Source organism: Sinocyclocheilus rhinocerous, unplaced genomic scaffold (assembly GCF_001515625.1).
Source record: "Sinocyclocheilus rhinocerous isolate Xijiao unplaced genomic scaffold, SAMN03320098_v1.1 scaffold1164, whole genome shotgun sequence".
Lineage (NCBI taxonomy): Eukaryota > Metazoa > Chordata > Actinopteri > Cypriniformes > Cyprinidae > Sinocyclocheilus > Sinocyclocheilus rhinocerous.
Window position 1 is genome coordinate 434,764 of NW_015643253.1, and position 17,812 is coordinate 452,575.

Consider the following 17,812-nt stretch of genomic DNA (forward strand, 5'->3'; position numbering starts at 1 on the left):
TGTTTTGGTGAAATCAGCATTAAAACAGTTAAATAAAACATCCCCAAAGAAAAAGATGATCAATGCACTAAACTGAAAATTCTGATTAAAGACAATGACACATTATGGTTTTATACCTGTAACTAAACTTAAAGAATGTAAGTGAGTTGTGTTGGATTTAGTGTCAAATGTTTCAGGTTGACGAGAATGAAAACCTTCATACTGGTATGATGACCAACACAGATGGAGCAGATAATGAAAAAGTTATCTGCCAGTCATGGGGGTCACATACTTTTGACCCATAGTCTAATTTACCAGGATGAATTATCCATTGGTCAAAGCGTAATTTGGTGCCTATGAGAGTTAATCTTCCCTAAACAGAAAACAAACAAATTGTGGAAGAAGCATAGAAATAAGCATTACATACAAGCAAAACTGTTATAATTCCTCTCAGGAAATAATACAAGGTTCCCACGATCCTAGATGTGTTTTCTGGGCCTCAAAAATTCATGGGAAAAGTGATGGAAATTTCTATAATAATAATAATTTATGCTCACTTTTATCTGGTAGAAACAACTTTGTATTTGTAACTTTGATTTGAAAGTTCATGGGAAAATCATGGAAATTCACTGGTCAGAAACTGTGAACTTGAATCCTGAATATATCACTTTAGAGAAACATGGAGTAATTTTTCATGTGAAACTTAAACTTGACTTTGCTTGATAACATTTTAAGGCACCATAAAGCACACTCCTAATGCAAAGACAGTGAAATGTATGCCTTATTTTGGCCAAATTCTAAGGCAGCTTCACATTTAGAGAATGCAGTCCCCAAAATGCATTGCAGTGGAAAATCTAAATTCTTTTTTTTTTTTTATCATTCAGTTTTAAATAAAAAATTGGATATTTTAGCCAATGTTTGTTATATATTTTTTGCTCATCAAATTGTTTATTAGAAAACTATTGGTTTTGAAACATCTAAGTGTGATAAAAAAAATGTTAAGGCACAAAGAGAGGCCATAGATTGGAAGAAAATGGAATGCATTGACGTTCCATTTACAGAATTTAGATTTTCCCATACGCAGTGACACACAAAACTTGAAACTTTTCTTCTATTTCTAGCACATACTTAGCATTTAACTACCTACTTACAGCATGTACATCCAGGCACCAAATGAAAACAACTGATGTTTGATAGTCTTTATGTCAGTCTCCGCTTTCTCTACATTCTGGCCGTTCACCATCCACCGTTATGAGAGCAGCAGGTTTCTCTCTCCTGACAGCTCATCCGGTGCCATTACAAGTGGGTGTCTTCTTCATCAGGTATGTCCTCTTTCAGCAGGTTGTCCATGGGGACGATCCAGCTGTCGTTGAACTCCCCGTTCAATGCCAGTTTCTTCTCTTGCATCTCCGGCTGTACCTCCATCACCTCCAGCGTGGGATTGTCATGATAGCCATTCTCCACTGTCTGCATCTCTTCCGTCAGGTGTTGCTGCCGAGGTAAAAGTGCATGTTGGGATGTTAAACAGCGTAACACTTTGACTTGAATCATTCAGAACATTCATATACAAGTTTATTGAAAGTAGGGCCCGAATCAAGCAATGCGAGTACATCTGATTCATCTTTGTGTTTGGAATTGAGTATTACCTGGTTCTTCCTGTAGGATCTGCGATGATAAGTGCAGTACGCAGCAAAGCAGCACAGAATGAGCACCAAAGCGCCACAAGAAGCCAAGATGGCGATCAACATGTCTGGTATCGTGTCCTTGCTCACATCTTCTTTCTGCAAAGTATTATTGTCTGTATATCCACTGACCTGTTCTGGAGGTTTGTAGTTTTCTGGCTGTATCTTTTGATCAGCTGTAAATGGAAAACGAAGCGAATTATTATACATTTTATTAAATATTTTATTGTTGTTGTATTGATAACCGAACACAATATGGCAAGCACTGAATCCAGTGGTTCCTCCTTATGAGGGTTTAATCTATTCGGAAGCCGTAGCATTTCCCTCACCATCTATTGTAACTTTTGCAATTAAACGTTTGTCATGAATTTCCACGATCACCGTGCAATTTCCTTTCATCTTCTGACCCAGCGTCTTACAGGCTTCACGCACGGCGTTCCCCTGATCAAACAAAACAAATATTAAAATGGTAGCACTTCATGTTTGGCTTCATGTTTTGATCATTTTTAAGGAGAATCTAGGTTTTGTGAAGTCGGTCACTTTGCATACTGTTGTTGGCCAAGAAATGTTTTAATTTAATAGATTGTTCTGAATTGTGAGATAAAAAGTATACACTGAGAATTCTGACTTGTTCTCATCTTGCAGTTCTGACTTTTTTCCTGTGAATTCTGAATTCACTCTTCTTTTTTTCACGGAATAAAAAAAAAAAGCTAATTGCAACTTTTCATCTTGCAATTGCGAGTTTGTCTCACAATTTCGACTTTTCTTAGAATGGCTAGATAACATCTTGCAATTCTTGTTAGAATTGCACATTTAGGTCTCTCAATTCTGACTTTGTCTTGCATTTCTGAGAAAAAAAGTTGTAAGATGTTATCTTGCATTTCTGGGAAATAAGATATAAACTCAAAATTTCGGCGGAAAAAAAGTATGAATTTTGAGGTTATTCACAATTACCTATTTTATTTGTTATTGTGTGGTGGAAACAGGCTTCCTTAGTTTTGTGATTGATTTTACTGTTATTTAACAATGTCTTTAAACATTCAGAGTTTATAGAGGTTCTTGATATTGATATCTTGATACCTTCCACCTGATGAAAACATGCACTTTTTTAAAGAGATGAAACAGTATTTCCTGTCATCTCAGTGGAAAATGAATGTAAGGGGACCTTTGGGGATCAGTGACTGAAATCTTTGAAGAACAAAAAATAGAAATTTTATTCATAGATGTTTTTGTCATTCATGTACTCACCTTACTGCTGCTGCTTAGGTCAAAGGAATTCTGCAGAAGAGAAAATCAACATGATCAGCAGGAAGTATATAAGTATATATCAACAATATATAAGAAAAACACATGAATGTTAATGTTTTACATGATTGAATACAGGCTGAGAGGTGCCAGTCCCAGTATTTTCCTTATGTGTACGCGGGTCCAGAGGCAGGGCTGTTGTGACCAGAGCGATGGTTGTTTGTATTTCCATTGTCTGAAGACTCTTAGAAATAGTAGTTGTAAAATCAGGTGCTGCTGTGGTGAGTAATTTAGCTGAAAAGTGACATGAAAAGTAAATGCTTTTTAGTAGTTTAAACAAAAATTAGATTCTGTCTTCCTTAACTGGCCCTCATGTCATTCTTTACATGCTTTTATTGCATCCGTGAAACACAAAAGAATATATTTTGGAGGCTGTTCACAATGTTCTTTGCCATACAATAAAAGGCTGTGAAGCTAAAAACATAAAAGTAGCATTAAAGAGGCCAACATGAAAATAATATATGTGTAAATTGAAATTTAGGATATTCACTTAAGTCTTGCCCTCAAATCACAATTGCATATTATAAACATTATGTTGATTAGATTTCAGTGATGCCAAACTGCATTTTGTTTTGTAACTGATCAAGATTTCAGAGCTAAGGTATAGGGCAACATTTGGTAATGACACACATATTGGTCTTTACATTTGTATTTATTGCATTCAGGCTATACATTTTTTCAGTTCAGCATGCAGTCTTGGCTTCTGAGCGGGAGATCTTTTCTTCCATATTGTGACATATCTGAGAGACAGATTATGAAAAAAGAATATATATATATATATATATATATATATATATATTGCGCTTGAATGTTTAAATTGGCGAGGTGTATTTGTTTGTTCAAGTGCAAGGAGACGCGAAAGAGAACTCAATTCGGTGTTTGCGTGGCTGAAACGCGGCTCTCTGTGTGCACACCGAACACAGCCCATGAGTACTTTTTTGCGATCTAGTGCTTGAATGCTTTAAAATCTCTTTAATGTTTAAATTGGCAAGGCTTAAAAACACATGCAAATGATAAGTTTTCATGAAGATGCACACCAGTGGACCATCAACTGTCCTGAGCGTCTTTTATGCTGGCCTCAGGCAGTCGGCTGAAATCGCCAGGCCCCCCCCCCAATCCGTGGGCCCCTATAATTGTCACTACCTTTCTCCCCACTAGCGACAGCCTTGTACATATCCGTGGGCGGGGACTTGTTTCTATCCATATGTTGAAATCACTGGAATTTGAGATGAGCATTGAACTCAAGATCTGAATGCAAGATTGCAGTAAATTGTGGAGGGTTTAAGCTGATTAATGATTAAAGAAGTCTGGAATGTGTCACCAGAGAGACATCTGTCATTTCACTGTAAGATTGTTATGACATTTTGATTACAATTTTGGGGTCATTAAATTATAAAAAAAAAAAAAGTCAAACTAGGTTCAAAGAAAAATAAAGAAAGAAAGATGCACAGTTAAATCATTTACAATAAGATCAATAACATACATTTAGGATGAATTTTCATGCAGACTTTAAGGTACCTCTGTTTGTTTTCTTATCTTTTTAGGAACATGAAAGCCTCCTGGTTACTGCTGCGTTTATCAAATGTAAATGTACTTCAAATGTTTTCCTTTTTGTGGTCCAATGAGAAAAGAAAGTCATAGGGGTTTGGAATGACATGAGGGTGAATAAATGATGACAGAATTTTCCATCAATATAATTTACAGATTTTTAAGTTGTTGAAATTGTGCAGTTGTCTATATTTGTTGTAATCTAATTTTTTTGTCATAAAGACTGTACCAGTGTGAAGAAAATCTTACTTGGTGACCCAGTGTTGTTTTTTTTGCCAGTTGTAATCTGTTTGGAAGGCTCTGTAGAAGGACTGGGTGCTGTGTCTGGGTCAGAAGGGTCGAGTCGCATTGCTGGGTCAGCTGGACCGTGTTTCTCAGGTGATTTGGTAGGACTGGGTTGCACGGCTGGGTCAGCTGGACCGGGTTTTACAGCTGAGTCAGAAGGACTGGGTTGTGCAGCTGTGTCAGAAGGACTGGATTGCGTGGCTGGGTCAGAAGGACCGGATTGCACGGCTGGGTCAGAAGGGTCAGAAGGACCGGATTGCGCGGCTGGGGCGGCTGGGTCAGACGGATCAGACGGACCGGATTGCACAGGTGGGTCAGAAGGACCGGATTGCACGGGTGGGTCAGAAGGGCCGGATTGCTCAGAAGGGTCAGAAGAACCGGACTGCGCAACTGGGTCAGAAGGGTCAGAAGGACCAGATTGTGCAGCTGGGTCAGAAGTACTGGATTGCATAGCTGGGTCAGAAGGGTCAGAAGGACCGGATTGCGCTGCTGGGTCAGAAGGGTCAGAAGGACCGGATTGCACGCCTGGGTCAGAAGGACCGGATTGCGCGGCTGGATCAAGAGGACTGGATTGCGCGGCTGGGTCAGAAGAAACAGACTGTGTGGCTGGGTCAGACAAGCCATTTTGCGCGGCTGGGTCAGAAGGGTCAGAAGGACCGGATTGCGTGGCTGAGTCAGATGGATCATTTTGCGTGGCTGGGTCAGAAGGATTGACTGCTGCGGATGCCATGCTATACATGAGGGCACCTATGGGAAACAAAGAAAACAGCTAGTTAAGAAAAAATATATCTGCAAACTCAAGATTTCTAATCGGTTGTGTGAAATTTCTATAACGCTGCATTATAGGTACACAATAGCAGTGTAAACTGTTTTTAAATGTTGAAGTCAAAAAGAGGCAGTGTTAACTGCTTTTATACATGCTAACAAGTAGCTTCATTTCTGATGAGTTACTGCAACAGTCATTGAAACGGAACAGTGTCTTGTGTGTTCAGTCAAAAACACTTTAAAAGTAACAACCAAATTTAGCTACTTTCAGGGAGTATTTTTGCTGATTGTTTATCCGGTAATAAACACTGTAAACAAGAAGCAAGAGCTAAGCTCATTTATTTTTACAGAGTCAGTCTTTATGTGTATTCTAATATCATGTAGCACAGCAAATTTTCCACAGCAGTATTTATTGTATACTTCAAAATGGCTTTGGGTTTATATAGCTAATTTATACAGATTTTCTTGTTGTATTTTTACAACACATATGTTGAGCAAGTTCCTTATTTCCTTCTTTCTTGAGGTATCAGATGGCTATCGATTTTTTTTTTTTCTTCAAGCACCTCTTATTGTTATTATGTCTAGATGTCACATGGTAGTGGGAGTTTTTCTCTGTTTTTAGTGAGCTGGACAGGACACTCCATACAATAACTTAGGAAGTAGCACACCTCTTTTGGGTGGAACCACAGATGCCAAAACAATGGTGTCCAAATCTGCCACATAGTCTCTTGAGGCTTAAAACAATAGCTTTTTCCTAACTTGTGGCTCTCAAGTTCATAATTATATATTTGGTAATCGACAGACTTCTAGCCACTGACCCAGTATTTATCACAGTTACAGTTGCTTTACTATTATTTTACAAATATATTTTGTCAAAGACAAACCCAATATTAAATATATATACTGTTTATATCAATCAGTCCAAGACTTTATGCAATAAATTCTACATTTACACAATTAACTTCAACTGTTCCTAGTGCTTTTTACCAGAGCTAGCCACCCAGTATGAAGATCTTGTAAATCTTGCCCCACTGGGATGTCAGAACAATCAGTTGAGGATGTTGTAGAAACACGGCATTGTTGCTGTCAGGATAGGGGTTAGTAATGAGAGGCTGTTTATTTTGGTTGGTGAGTCAGTGCTGTCTATCATTTAGCCCTCTGTGTAATCACCATCTTATCACATAGCCTTGCGTCTCCAAAGATATGTCCACTGCTAATCAGCACGACTGCCTATCACAGCTCTAGACTTAACTGTTAAACTAAGCCTTTTCGCTGCACTGCTTTGGTCCTTGTTTTTAAGAATCCAATTAATTACAGTGAAACACATTGAAAATGAGTTTAAAATGCACATTTATTTGAGTAATGGGAAATTTAAGATTGGTTTTTTGACTCTTATCGTCCTTCATCATCACCCTGTGGTTTCCATTAGTTCCATTGTTTAGGATTGAATCCATCGTTGACCCTGCTGTCAGTTGCGGTCTGTTTATTACCCACTGTCAAGGCTGCTGGTCCTAACACTATCAATGTAGAGACGGTTTGGAGAAAATGCAGACATTTCACCTACATAGATACATCATAGTCATGGGTAGCCCCTCACAGAGGCATATAATATGCTCTTTTATCTGTTATACAGACTCCCACACTCTCACTGAGATTCTGGAGGTACCGTTTCAGCAATCCCTGATAACAGGAGCTCAACTCACTCATCTTAACGATTGGGATCAGATCAAATGTAGGTGATCCTGTATTTGTAGGCTAAAATATTGTATTTTTCTCTTTTGGACTCATTCATTGTGTCTCTCAGGATTGTTGTCAGAACGTTGGTTGGAAGTCTTGTTTGGAATAATTAAGATTTTTAAATGTTTTTAAAAAGAAATCTATTATATTCACCAAGGCTGAATTTATTTGATCAGAACAAACTGTAATATTGTGAAAGATTATTAGAGTTTAAAATAACTGTTTTCTATTTTAATATATTTTTAAATGTTATTTATTTATATGATGGCAAAGCTGAATTATTAATAATACTTATTATTATTATTGATGATGAAAAGTTATTGCCGCTTAATGTTTTTGTGGAAACTGTGATACACTTTTTGGTTGTTGAAAATTCAGCTTTGCCATGACAGCATTAAATTATTTTACAATTCAATTAAAATAATTTTCATTTTAAATTACAATTTGAAATAACTTAAATATTATTAGAATTTAACAATTTATTGTTACAATTTTAATAAACAGAAAACTGTTATTTTATAAATTGTAATCATATTTCACAATAATACTGTTTTTGCTGTATTTTTGATCAAATAAATGCAGCCTTGGTGAACATAAGAGACTTTTTTCAAAAACATAATTATTTCATACTTTTGACTGGTAGTGAAAAGTTTGTGAAAATGGCAATGATCAATCCAATAAGTTTATCCAGCTTTGTCGAAAAAGTAAAAAATATTTCATTTGAAGGGGCAATTTTGTGGCCAGGAGTGTTATGTAATAAATGGAAAACAAAGTTATGTTTGTATTGCTATTATATTGCTATTATTAGGGCATTAATAAAGTTGTAAATTGTTGCTTAATTGTCTCTTGGGGATTAATAAAGTTGTATTATATTGTATTGTACTAATTTCTTTGAATAGGACATGCACACCCTCAGTCTACCACCCCCCTCTCCAGCTGCGTGCAGGACCTCTTTGGGCCCCTAGTTTACCCCCACTCCCCATGATAGTGTCCTATTCAGGGGTAACTGAACAGGCCCATCGGCCCAACAGGAGGGGGGGGCGGGGAAGATGGGGATTGGGGGCTCCTTTATGGAGCTGAGTCACAACTAACCCCCTCTACTGAGGTGAGGAGAGGGACTGTGAATATAAAAATGCACACAATGAATGAAAGACAGACAGAAAGAAAGGAAGGAGGAGTCTGAGAGGGTTGACTCAAACGCATTCCTCATGATACACACTATCAAGATGTCATTGTGGCGTACTAATAGAACTGTATCAAGCTTTTTAGGACTGAATACTCAGAGTGTGAAGTATCAAAGCTGAAGTTTTTTTCATTTAAGGATAAAGAATTTTTAAATAATCGCAAACACCCAGTAATGGTGAGCTGATTTGAGTTCATTTGCTAGAGAATGTGTGAGGTGTTTTTTTTTTCTTTTTTCTTTTGGCTAAGAAAGACTAGCTGCTAATGGTGCAAAGTATCCGAGTGATAAAATGAAGGATTTGTGGGTAGAGAGGGGAGGCCGGGTTAGAGGTTGGATTAGAGAAGGGAGTTGAAGATCGCGGTAGTGCCAGTTGCAGACATTATACATAATAAGCAGATCAGAAAAGGAGGGGGAGAATGACAGAGGGGCCATTTTTGCAATCTCAAGATATGGAGGCCAGTCTCTCCCTCTCTTTCCCTTACACGTCTCCCTATAAATATTAGACACTCACACGTTAAGCAGGGAATTACATTACTTCTTGGTGCCACATTAAGACCACATGAAATCAGAATTGTGGCTTTTAGTCCATTAATAGTTTCTAATAGTTTGAGGCCAAGTCAGGTCAAAATATAGTGTTATTTTGATAAATAAAATAATTTAATCAAAGGTGGCAGTAAAGACTTTTACATTGTTACAAAATATTTCAGTTTCAAATAAATTCTGTTCTTTTGACTTTTCTGTTCATCAAAGTATGCTGAAAAAATGTTGGTTTCCACCAAAAATATTAAGTGGCAAAGCCTATTTTAAACAGTGATAATTGAGCACCAAAACAGCATATTAAATGATTTCTGAAGGATCACGTGGCACTGAAGACTGGAGTAATGACTGCTGAAAATTCAGCTTTGCATCACAGGAATAAATTACATTACAAATATATTAAAATACAAAACAGTTGTTTTAAATTGTGTAATATCATTAAACAACATTTTTTTCAGTTTTGATCAAACAAATGCAGCCTTAAGAGTCTTCTTTCAAAAACATTAAGAAACATAACTGATCCCAAACTTTTGCACAGTAGTGTATACTGTGCTAAATCTGTGAGGTTTGTTTCCAGAATCCCCCCCAAAAAAGTAATAATAATAATAATAGAATCCCTTTGATTTTTAAAGTAGGCTATTTACGTCATTAAATAACATGTATTTCAATTTTATTCCACTATTTCTTTTTTTGTGTTATTATTGTGGTATAAAATTATACCGTGATTTAGGATTTATTTTTTGGATCACCGGCTTCTAGTTTATAGCTGTAATGCAAACTAAATTAGCTATTTAAAAAGGGACAAGCCCTTCACATTACCCCACCCAAACGTCCTGTGCAAATAGGAAAGACGTCCTCAACACAGGACAGAAAATCATGCATATAAAGGCTTTCCATGGGGTCTTTAAAAAGCATGGTAATTCACTACAACCCTTGGGTGTCTCATCTACTCTTGCGTCATATAAATCAGTGTTTCATTCCTTGAATAATCTCTTTTATCAGAAAAAGTTGGATCATTTGGCTGAGAGATGTAGTAAGACAGAGAGAGCAACAGGAACGGAGCAGAGGAGAGAGGAAATAAGTGCCACACCTTCCCTGGGAACAGGGATGTTGACAGAACACTTTCCTATCCATTATTCCACACTTTCCCAAGCCTTGTGTAAGATGGCCCTGTCAGGCTGCATCGAGACAGGAGCGCTGCCAAAGGATACTTTGTTGCAATCAGTTTATTTTGGCTGATATAAATGTTGAGGCTTTCTTGACAGTAGAGGATGGAGGAAACCTAATGCAACACGAGGAAGCCCTCAAAATTCAGGTCTATCAACACACAGGGAACCTTTTATAAATACTCGAGTTAAACAATGTGGAAACAGGCCTAACTTTGATCAACCTTGAAGTTCAGAAAAGCTGAGATTACAGCATCCTCACTTGCTGCGCTACAAGAAAGCCTTCAATGCAATTTCAAACAATTAATCAGACCTTTTTAGAAAAGGCTGACTGAGACAGAGTAGAGTCAAAAGTGCTTATGATGCTTTTTACAAGGTTGGGTAAACAAAACAGGAGCACTTTTCTAATGACCGTCAGTCAGATGTCTGGATAGGCAGGTGCACCGCACTGATAATTAAAGAATAACAGTCCTCCCTCACATCCCTCTTGAGTCTGAGACGCACACTGCATCTGTAATTGTGTCACTGTTCGTAATTTCAAAAAAGCAGCTGACAGAAATGTTGAGCGGCACAGATGCTGCACTAAGAGCTCTAACCAGGATTTTCTGCCACTGTTATATCTACATATACACATGCGGTCAGGTACTGATTAGTAGCCATCACTGTCAGCAAAATGTAAGTTGTTTTATGATAACTATCTTAAGTCATAGACATAATGCTGAACAGATTATGTGCATTCAAATATGAATTTATATGAGAATATGTTCATCAAAATTTTGTAGGAATTCCAATACAACAGTTTTTTCCCCCCCATTCGTTAATTTATCTAAATGACAGAAAGGGCCAGAAATTAACAAGGGCTCAGGGCAAAAATGTTAGAGACAAAGACAACCCAGCTAACAAAAATATATTCTAAGAACGTTTTGCTAACGTTCTTAGTTATGGAAATGTTAGTTATAATAAACTTAGTTTTTATTTATAGTGTGAACGTTAAGAGAACATTGCATTTTATAATTTTGCAAACATTATGGGAATGTTTGAATATTCTCTGAATGTTCTGGGGAAAAAAGATGAACCTCCAACAAAACGTTTCAGAAATAAAACGTTCCATAAACATCGTCAATAATGCTTTTGTGCTAAAGGTTTGTGAACAAACGTTCTATTTACGTTCTATTAACATTGGCTAAAGTTCTGAAAACGTTCTTTGTTAGCTGGCAAGTAAGCGTTTGACATAAATGGATTTTTATTTTCATATGGTAAAACAGTAAGCCCTTATAAACAGTAACAAGCAAATGTTTCTCCTTAACACGAAAATTAATATTTTTGACTCATTACTTAAAGTTACTCAAGAATTACCACTTAGCCTATAAATGTGAACTAAATGTTAAAAGTCCTATCTCTATTGCTGCTATAGGAATCTGACAAAGTAGCCTAACTTAACGGTTTAAATCATTATGACGTTATGGAGAATTTTGTAAGAACGTTTATTGAATTTAAAACATTTAAATATTTAAAAAGTTCTAAAACCACGAAGTTCATATTCAAAAGAGGTGTTTGAATGATCAACCGTGAATGAGCTAATTCAGTTATATCGATGCGATTAATGCTAATAATAAATATGAGAAATGTTCAAGTTTAACATTTAAGCACATCCTTAAGTGAACGTAAACTCACCTAATACAACGATGACTGTCCTTGTGATTGCCATTTTCAGTCCGTCAGTTTGATGCTCGCTGCTCCGCGTTCCAAGCTGACTTCAGAAAAAGTTTAGCATGAAAATGTACGTGGAGAGGCTGATCGGTTCCGCTTATCGTCTCGAGTCTGTATCTGTTTTTTTTTTAAATTTATTTTTTTTTTTTATCTTAACGCCAAGAGGAGTGTTTTTGTTTGCGCTGCTGCTTCTCTGCGGCTCTACCCAACCCTGAGGGGCCGGGGATTTGGGGGGCAAAGTTTTGGTGGGTTTCCTTGGCTGCGCGGATTGTGATGAAGTGAATGCGTGGAGTCGTCTGCAGTGCTGCCGTTGCCACGCTTGTACGGCGGATCTCAGAGCAGGTCTGAGATGTGTCAGCTCACGCAGGGCAGGGGGGACCCAATAGAGAGGGCTGGGCAGACACAGGACTAGACCCATGAATAATATACTGTCTAGTTATGTCTAACATCATGCATGTCACTGTATTGCATGTCAAGTCCGTATTTAAGGATGTGGCCAAAATAATAATAATTATATAAATTATAAAATTACGTTAATAAGAATAATAATAACAATATTAATTCAATATTTTTGTTCATGGACTAGACACATGACCCATGAGTAATATTGTCTGCTCTAGTTATGTCTGAAATAATAATAATAATAGTGCATTATATAATTAAATGTATTATAATTATAATATTATGAAACATATAATATTTAATTAATAATAATTGTATATTTATAATATTATATTTCTAATAATATATAATTTGTTATTAATTACATAATTTGATGTCATAAAATATTTTTGTTGTTCAAAAAATTGTTGTTTCTTATGTAACATGCTGTAATAAATGAACTAAAACATTTAATTTCATTTAATTTTGCTGGGACAATAACTAAAGAATCACAATATGCATCATTTTACTGTATAGCCTTGCACTTGCAGACTTTGTAATGTCATTTTGTTTTGTTTTTAATATAATTAATCAGTAGATTAGTTAGAGAAATTTGCCATGGATGTCAACAGGTCCCATATTTGATGAAGTTTCGCAAATTTGTCAGAAAACTAATTAGTCTGAGAAAGCTATCTGTAAGTGCAGCTGGCGTGGAGTTTGCTGTGCAGATAGTGAAGGCCAGATCTCACACTGCCAGCACACACCAGTCACCAAGCCAATAACCATGACAACCAGACTTCAAAAGCTCCTGTTTTACGTTGGGAAATTCATGTTTGCTTTTAAGTGCCATAAAAGACAATACCTCCATTCAATTTTTGTTTCATGAACTGTGACCTTTTGTGACCTCCACTCATGGGCATCTTCTTATGCCCCATTAATTATAGCATTAGCTCAGTCTGGGCCCAGAGAAGGCCCTCTGTTGTAACCAGTCAATAGGAAACGTTAGATCAGAGCAGTGACAAAACTCCTGTCATGTCATTTGTGAGTGTTATGAATGGTAGAGGGGAAATGTTTTGGGTGCTGCACAAAGGGAGATAAACACATGGGTGTTGGTCATACTTCCTGGGCGTCTCTATCTCTCTGTCCTGAAATAGCTGCTGTGATAGCCTGTTTGCCCTCTTAACGATCTAAATACGAAACATTTGGAGACTGAATCCATTGTTATGTGGAGAAACAAACTGGTTTAAATTGTCTTTCAAGAACTTCTGTTCTTTATCTTACACTTTAGTTGAGTCGGGCCGTGTATGTTGTGTGTGTGTTGTCAAGTGTAAATGCTCCCTGATTCTTACAATTGTGTCGTAATGCCAGCAGCTGGGCAAAGAAATGTAGTGTTTATGTTGGTATTGGACTTAAAGTCTACACGTTTTGTTCTTAGTTCAGTAGCCTTATGGCTCTGGCAATAACCTGTATGTGTAAGGTTTCATATACCTTTCTGTATATGTGAACTCCACAAATAAATTTAGTGTGTGCATTTTATTTTATTTTATGCATGTTTGGATTTAATTTTTTTTAAATGTATTTATTTATTTTGACTCTGCAGTTTCTACCACACATTTTTCAATTATTTCTTTTATTTTTAATTTAATTATTTATTTTGACTTGCCAGTTTTTACAGGCAATTGTGCTATTTTCATATATCATTCTGCATACATGAACTCCACAAACAATTGTAGTGTGTCCATTTGATTGTATTTTATGAATGTTTTTATTGATTGATTGATTGATTGACTGACTGATTGGCAGTTTCTACAGGCCATTTTTCCATTTTATTTTCCATTATTTTATTTTATGTTTAATTGAATGTTAATTAATGAATTGATTAATTAATTAATTAACTTCATTCCTTTCTTACTTGGCAGTTTCTAGGCCATTGGGGAATTGGAAAACAAACAAACAAACAAACAAACAAACAAACAAACAAACAAATAAATAAATAAAAATGAGTCTGCACTAAATCTGTTTTATTTTATCTAGTTTATGACCATTTTACAGTGATTTTACCATTCAGCGTTTATGGTTCAGTTTAATTTCAGATCTTTTGGCCTGGAAAAGTTGACTTCTCAGAAGAAAATAGTATTAAAACTCCATACACACACATATCCAGCTCTATCTTGCAATGTAAAGCATTTGTATAACTAGAGAACTTTGTTGGGCCAGATTTTTGAGGGTGCCCTTCTGACACTCTTCGCAGTGCGGCGAGTGATGGATCGCATGTTAAACAGCTCGGGGGTCGCAAGGCTAGAGGCCGGCACTCTCACGTCTGGCTTCACGCCTCCCATCCATCGGTAGCTCAGTCGTGCAAGGGTTTGTCACAGGGAGAGCGCGCGCTCACCCTGCCTCATTAAAGAGCCACAATGCTAAGAGCATTCCAAGAATGCAGGCGCTCATTCACTCTCGCTCTTTAGATGCGTTGAGACGCCGTGCCAAGCACTGACAAGGCAGGGCCAAGCCTCCCTCATGATGAATACCATTTCTAAAGCTTCTTTATTGAATTTATCTTGAGATTTACGGCATGCATTCTTCAGATATGTGGAACGTGTGTAGTGTGTACTGTAGATGTCCAGCGCTCACATTCCATGTTCCAGTTATCTGAGGTTGTTTTGTGATTCAAAAAGCAAGCAGCTTGAATTTTTGAATATTTCTAAATGATTCATCCTGCAATGAAGACAATTTAACTAAAATACTTTATTAATTCACAGGGTGTTGGTGACAAATTTTTTTTGTCTTGTAAAGAAAAAGTTCAATTTGGGGTTATTATTTTTTAAGCTGAACCAAACATGACAAAACTTCTAAAATGAAAGATATACACACATATACCTAATAAAATTAAAATAAAAAACACATTAAAAAACATATGAATGAATGAACATATGATTATATATAGATATAATAATGTGTGTAGGTACAGTAATAGATTTAGGTATTAATTTAATGTAATCTAATATAATAGTATTATTATTATTATTTACATTTTGTTGTGATCCAAGCACAAAAAAAATCTAGGTATTTTAATCTAGATGATTAATTTAATTCAATTCAATTCATATTTAGGCTCACAACATCATAGAGACAATTGGGCAAAAATGTTTATTTTTATTTTATTTTATTTGTTTTTGGTCATTTTTTGAGTATGACGGGTGCAGTACCCATTTACTTTGGTAAAAGAAAACTATCAGGACAGCTTTCTGCTAAATAATTTTGTGATATTTTATTTTATTTTATTTCACTTCACAAAATCACAAAATATTACTTCACAAAATTAACCTACCAAAAATGATTTACATGGTTTTCTCTTCAAGACTTCACCAGCATGTCGTACTCCCACATGGGAAAGTCTTTAACAGTTTTCCTGGAGGGATGATACCTGGTTTGTCAGTGAGATATGGTAATGATAAATGGAGAGACTGAACATGCTCTCAGAGGCACAGGTGGTCAGTGTGTGTGTGTGTGTGTGTGTGTGTGTGTGTGTACATTAAAACTCAAAGCTTAAAACGACAGAGGAGTACAGGCAACATGACACATACGAATGCAGCAGATTCAAAACAGGGTTGACATGTCAAACATTCTGCATGGTGTCTCTGAACCATCAGAATAACATTTGCATAATCTTGCATATGTTGCCTGAACTCTCTCTTTTACTGTGAGATAAATGTATGTGTGTGTCCTTGAAAGTGATTTAGGAGTTGTCAGGACACAGGACACTCTGCACCTCTTTATCAGCAGCCTGGTACCAACCGGAGTCTATCCCCGGGAGGAAAAACAGGACCTTGTGTGTGTGAGAGAATGTGTTTAAATAGGTAACTCCTCCAATATTATGATCTAGTTTATTTTTCTCATCTGTTGCTAACAGTACCATTCTCCACAAATCCTTTGTTTATTTCTACCTCTTTCAGTCCAAACACTTGTTTTAAACACGTGTTTAAAACCTCCTCATTTTCAACAGGCAGTTATAGTATTTTAGTGAGTGAAGAAATGTCTTTCAGATCTTCCACGCAGCCGTCCAACACTGTATGTAGCATATTTATTGTCGAATCATGAATAAATAGCTTTATTAAACAGTAACAAGCTTTGAAACTATAGGCCTATGTTTACATATTGTGAAAAAAATAGGTTGGCCTTCAAAAGTCATTGCTAGGTTGTTGTTGCTATGTGGTTTCTTACAGGTCTAAGTGAAAACAGCCCACCATCAAGTGACATGACATTCTAGTCCCTATATTAGCCTCTTCAAATGTAAGTCTATAGGTTTTTTTCATCTTTATCTTCTGCCCGGTCCTGAAATCCCTAATATGAAAAGTATTAATAATGATACGTGCCTTAGAAAGGCCCCAGTCTTTGTATGGAGGAATGTGTATATCATTTAAAAATGCATCAAGCATTATATATATATGTGTGTGTGTGTACACACACTATTTTTAAAAACATTACTCAATTTAACAACAAATGTAAAATAAATGAACATTGTGTTATTTTATTGTTACATTTAACTAACATTAAAAAAAGCTGTTTATAATGTCTATATATTTGTCAACTTGAAAAGTTAATTACCGTACTAATGATATTTCTTATTGTTACATTTATCTATATTTTTCAAGAGAAATTAAATAAGCAGTTTAAAATGTCTATTTAAATTGTTAAATTTTCGGTTTCTATTTTTATTTTGGAAAAAAAAAAACTTTGTTTATGACACTCCAGTTCCTCCATAGCTTTGCGTCTAGACTAAAAATAAATACAGTAAAAAAAAAATGTACATCAATGTCTTTGAGAACATATACATCTAAGTGGCATTATGTGACAAACAAAAGATTATTGATGAGATTTTGCTATTTCACAAATGGCGTTTGCAAAAAGTGACTTTTAAATTCAGATGCATCATGACATGAGTGACCAGACCAAGATCTAGGTTTGGAACATTTACCATGAACAGTGGAACAGTCTCTTAACCTCTACAAGGAAACACTCAGTGTAGGTGTTTAGATATGACCTTTGACCTGCAGAAGGATCATCTATCTGCCTCTGGTCTGATAGCCCAGAGCCTGTAGATTATCTCAGAATGCTACTGTAGAGCTGATGGAGCCAGGACAGGAGATCCACACCAGCCCTCTTCATGACAATGTGGCTCCGTCATTGGGTTGGGTCACCTTTGATGGGGCCACCATCCTGGGGATGTCTGAAAAGGAGGATGCAGTTGGTCTGTGTTATTATTAGCCGGTCCCTGAATTTAAGGGACCAATGTGACCTGACAGGAGTGTTTCCCATACATTCAAGACTTCAAGTGCATACACTAACTAAAGAAGGTAACAAGAGGAAGGAAAGTGTAGGATGGAGCAGAAATTATTTTTTTGTAGGGGTGTGTGTGTGTGTGGGGGGGGGGGGGGTCTTCAGACTTCCATTGAAATTTTATTTCATGATATCTAAAATTACACACACATATATATATATATATATATACACACACACACACACACACCACACGT

General features: G+C 36.4%; 1 protein-coding gene across 2 annotated transcripts; it reads right to left on the reverse strand.

The window, feature by feature from the left end:
- Positions 1-113: 113 nt before the first annotated feature.
- LOC107757246 (podocalyxin-like) lies at positions 114-12,280 on the reverse strand. Of its 2 annotated transcripts, none has more exons than XM_016574663.1 (8): positions 11,862-12,280; positions 5,190-5,546; positions 4,764-5,063; positions 3,031-3,200; positions 2,910-2,939; positions 1,991-2,102; positions 1,626-1,837; positions 114-1,473 (listed from the first exon to the last, which is right to left on the reverse strand). In XM_016574663.1, exons 1-8 carry the CDS (start codon positions 11,893-11,895, stop codon positions 1,276-1,278), a joined length of 1,413 nt encoding a protein of 470 aa, XP_016430149.1. In that variant the 5' UTR covers positions 11,896-12,280; the 3' UTR covers positions 114-1,275. The 2 variants fall into 2 exon arrangements, with proteins under 2 accessions (XP_016430149.1, XP_016430148.1); XM_016574662.1 differs by having other exon boundaries at positions 4,764-5,108.
- Between the last annotated feature and the right edge of the window lie 5,532 nt (positions 12,281-17,812).

What these genes read in the sequence shown, in the direction of transcription:
- LOC107757246 (XM_016574662.1), bottom strand. Translation starts at nt 11,895, where the DNA reads ATGGCAATCACAAGGACAGTCATCGTTGTATTAG. An exon ending in GACAGTCATCGTTGTATTAG is followed by an intron (nt 5,547 to 11,861) that starts GTGAGTTTACGT and finishes TGTTTCCCATAG; the next exon opens with GTGCCCTCATGTATAGCATG. An exon ending in ACCTAAGCAGCAGCAGTAAG is followed by an intron (nt 2,103 to 2,909) that starts GTGAGTACATGA and finishes TTGTTTGATCAG; the next exon opens with GGGAACGCCGTGCGTGAAGC.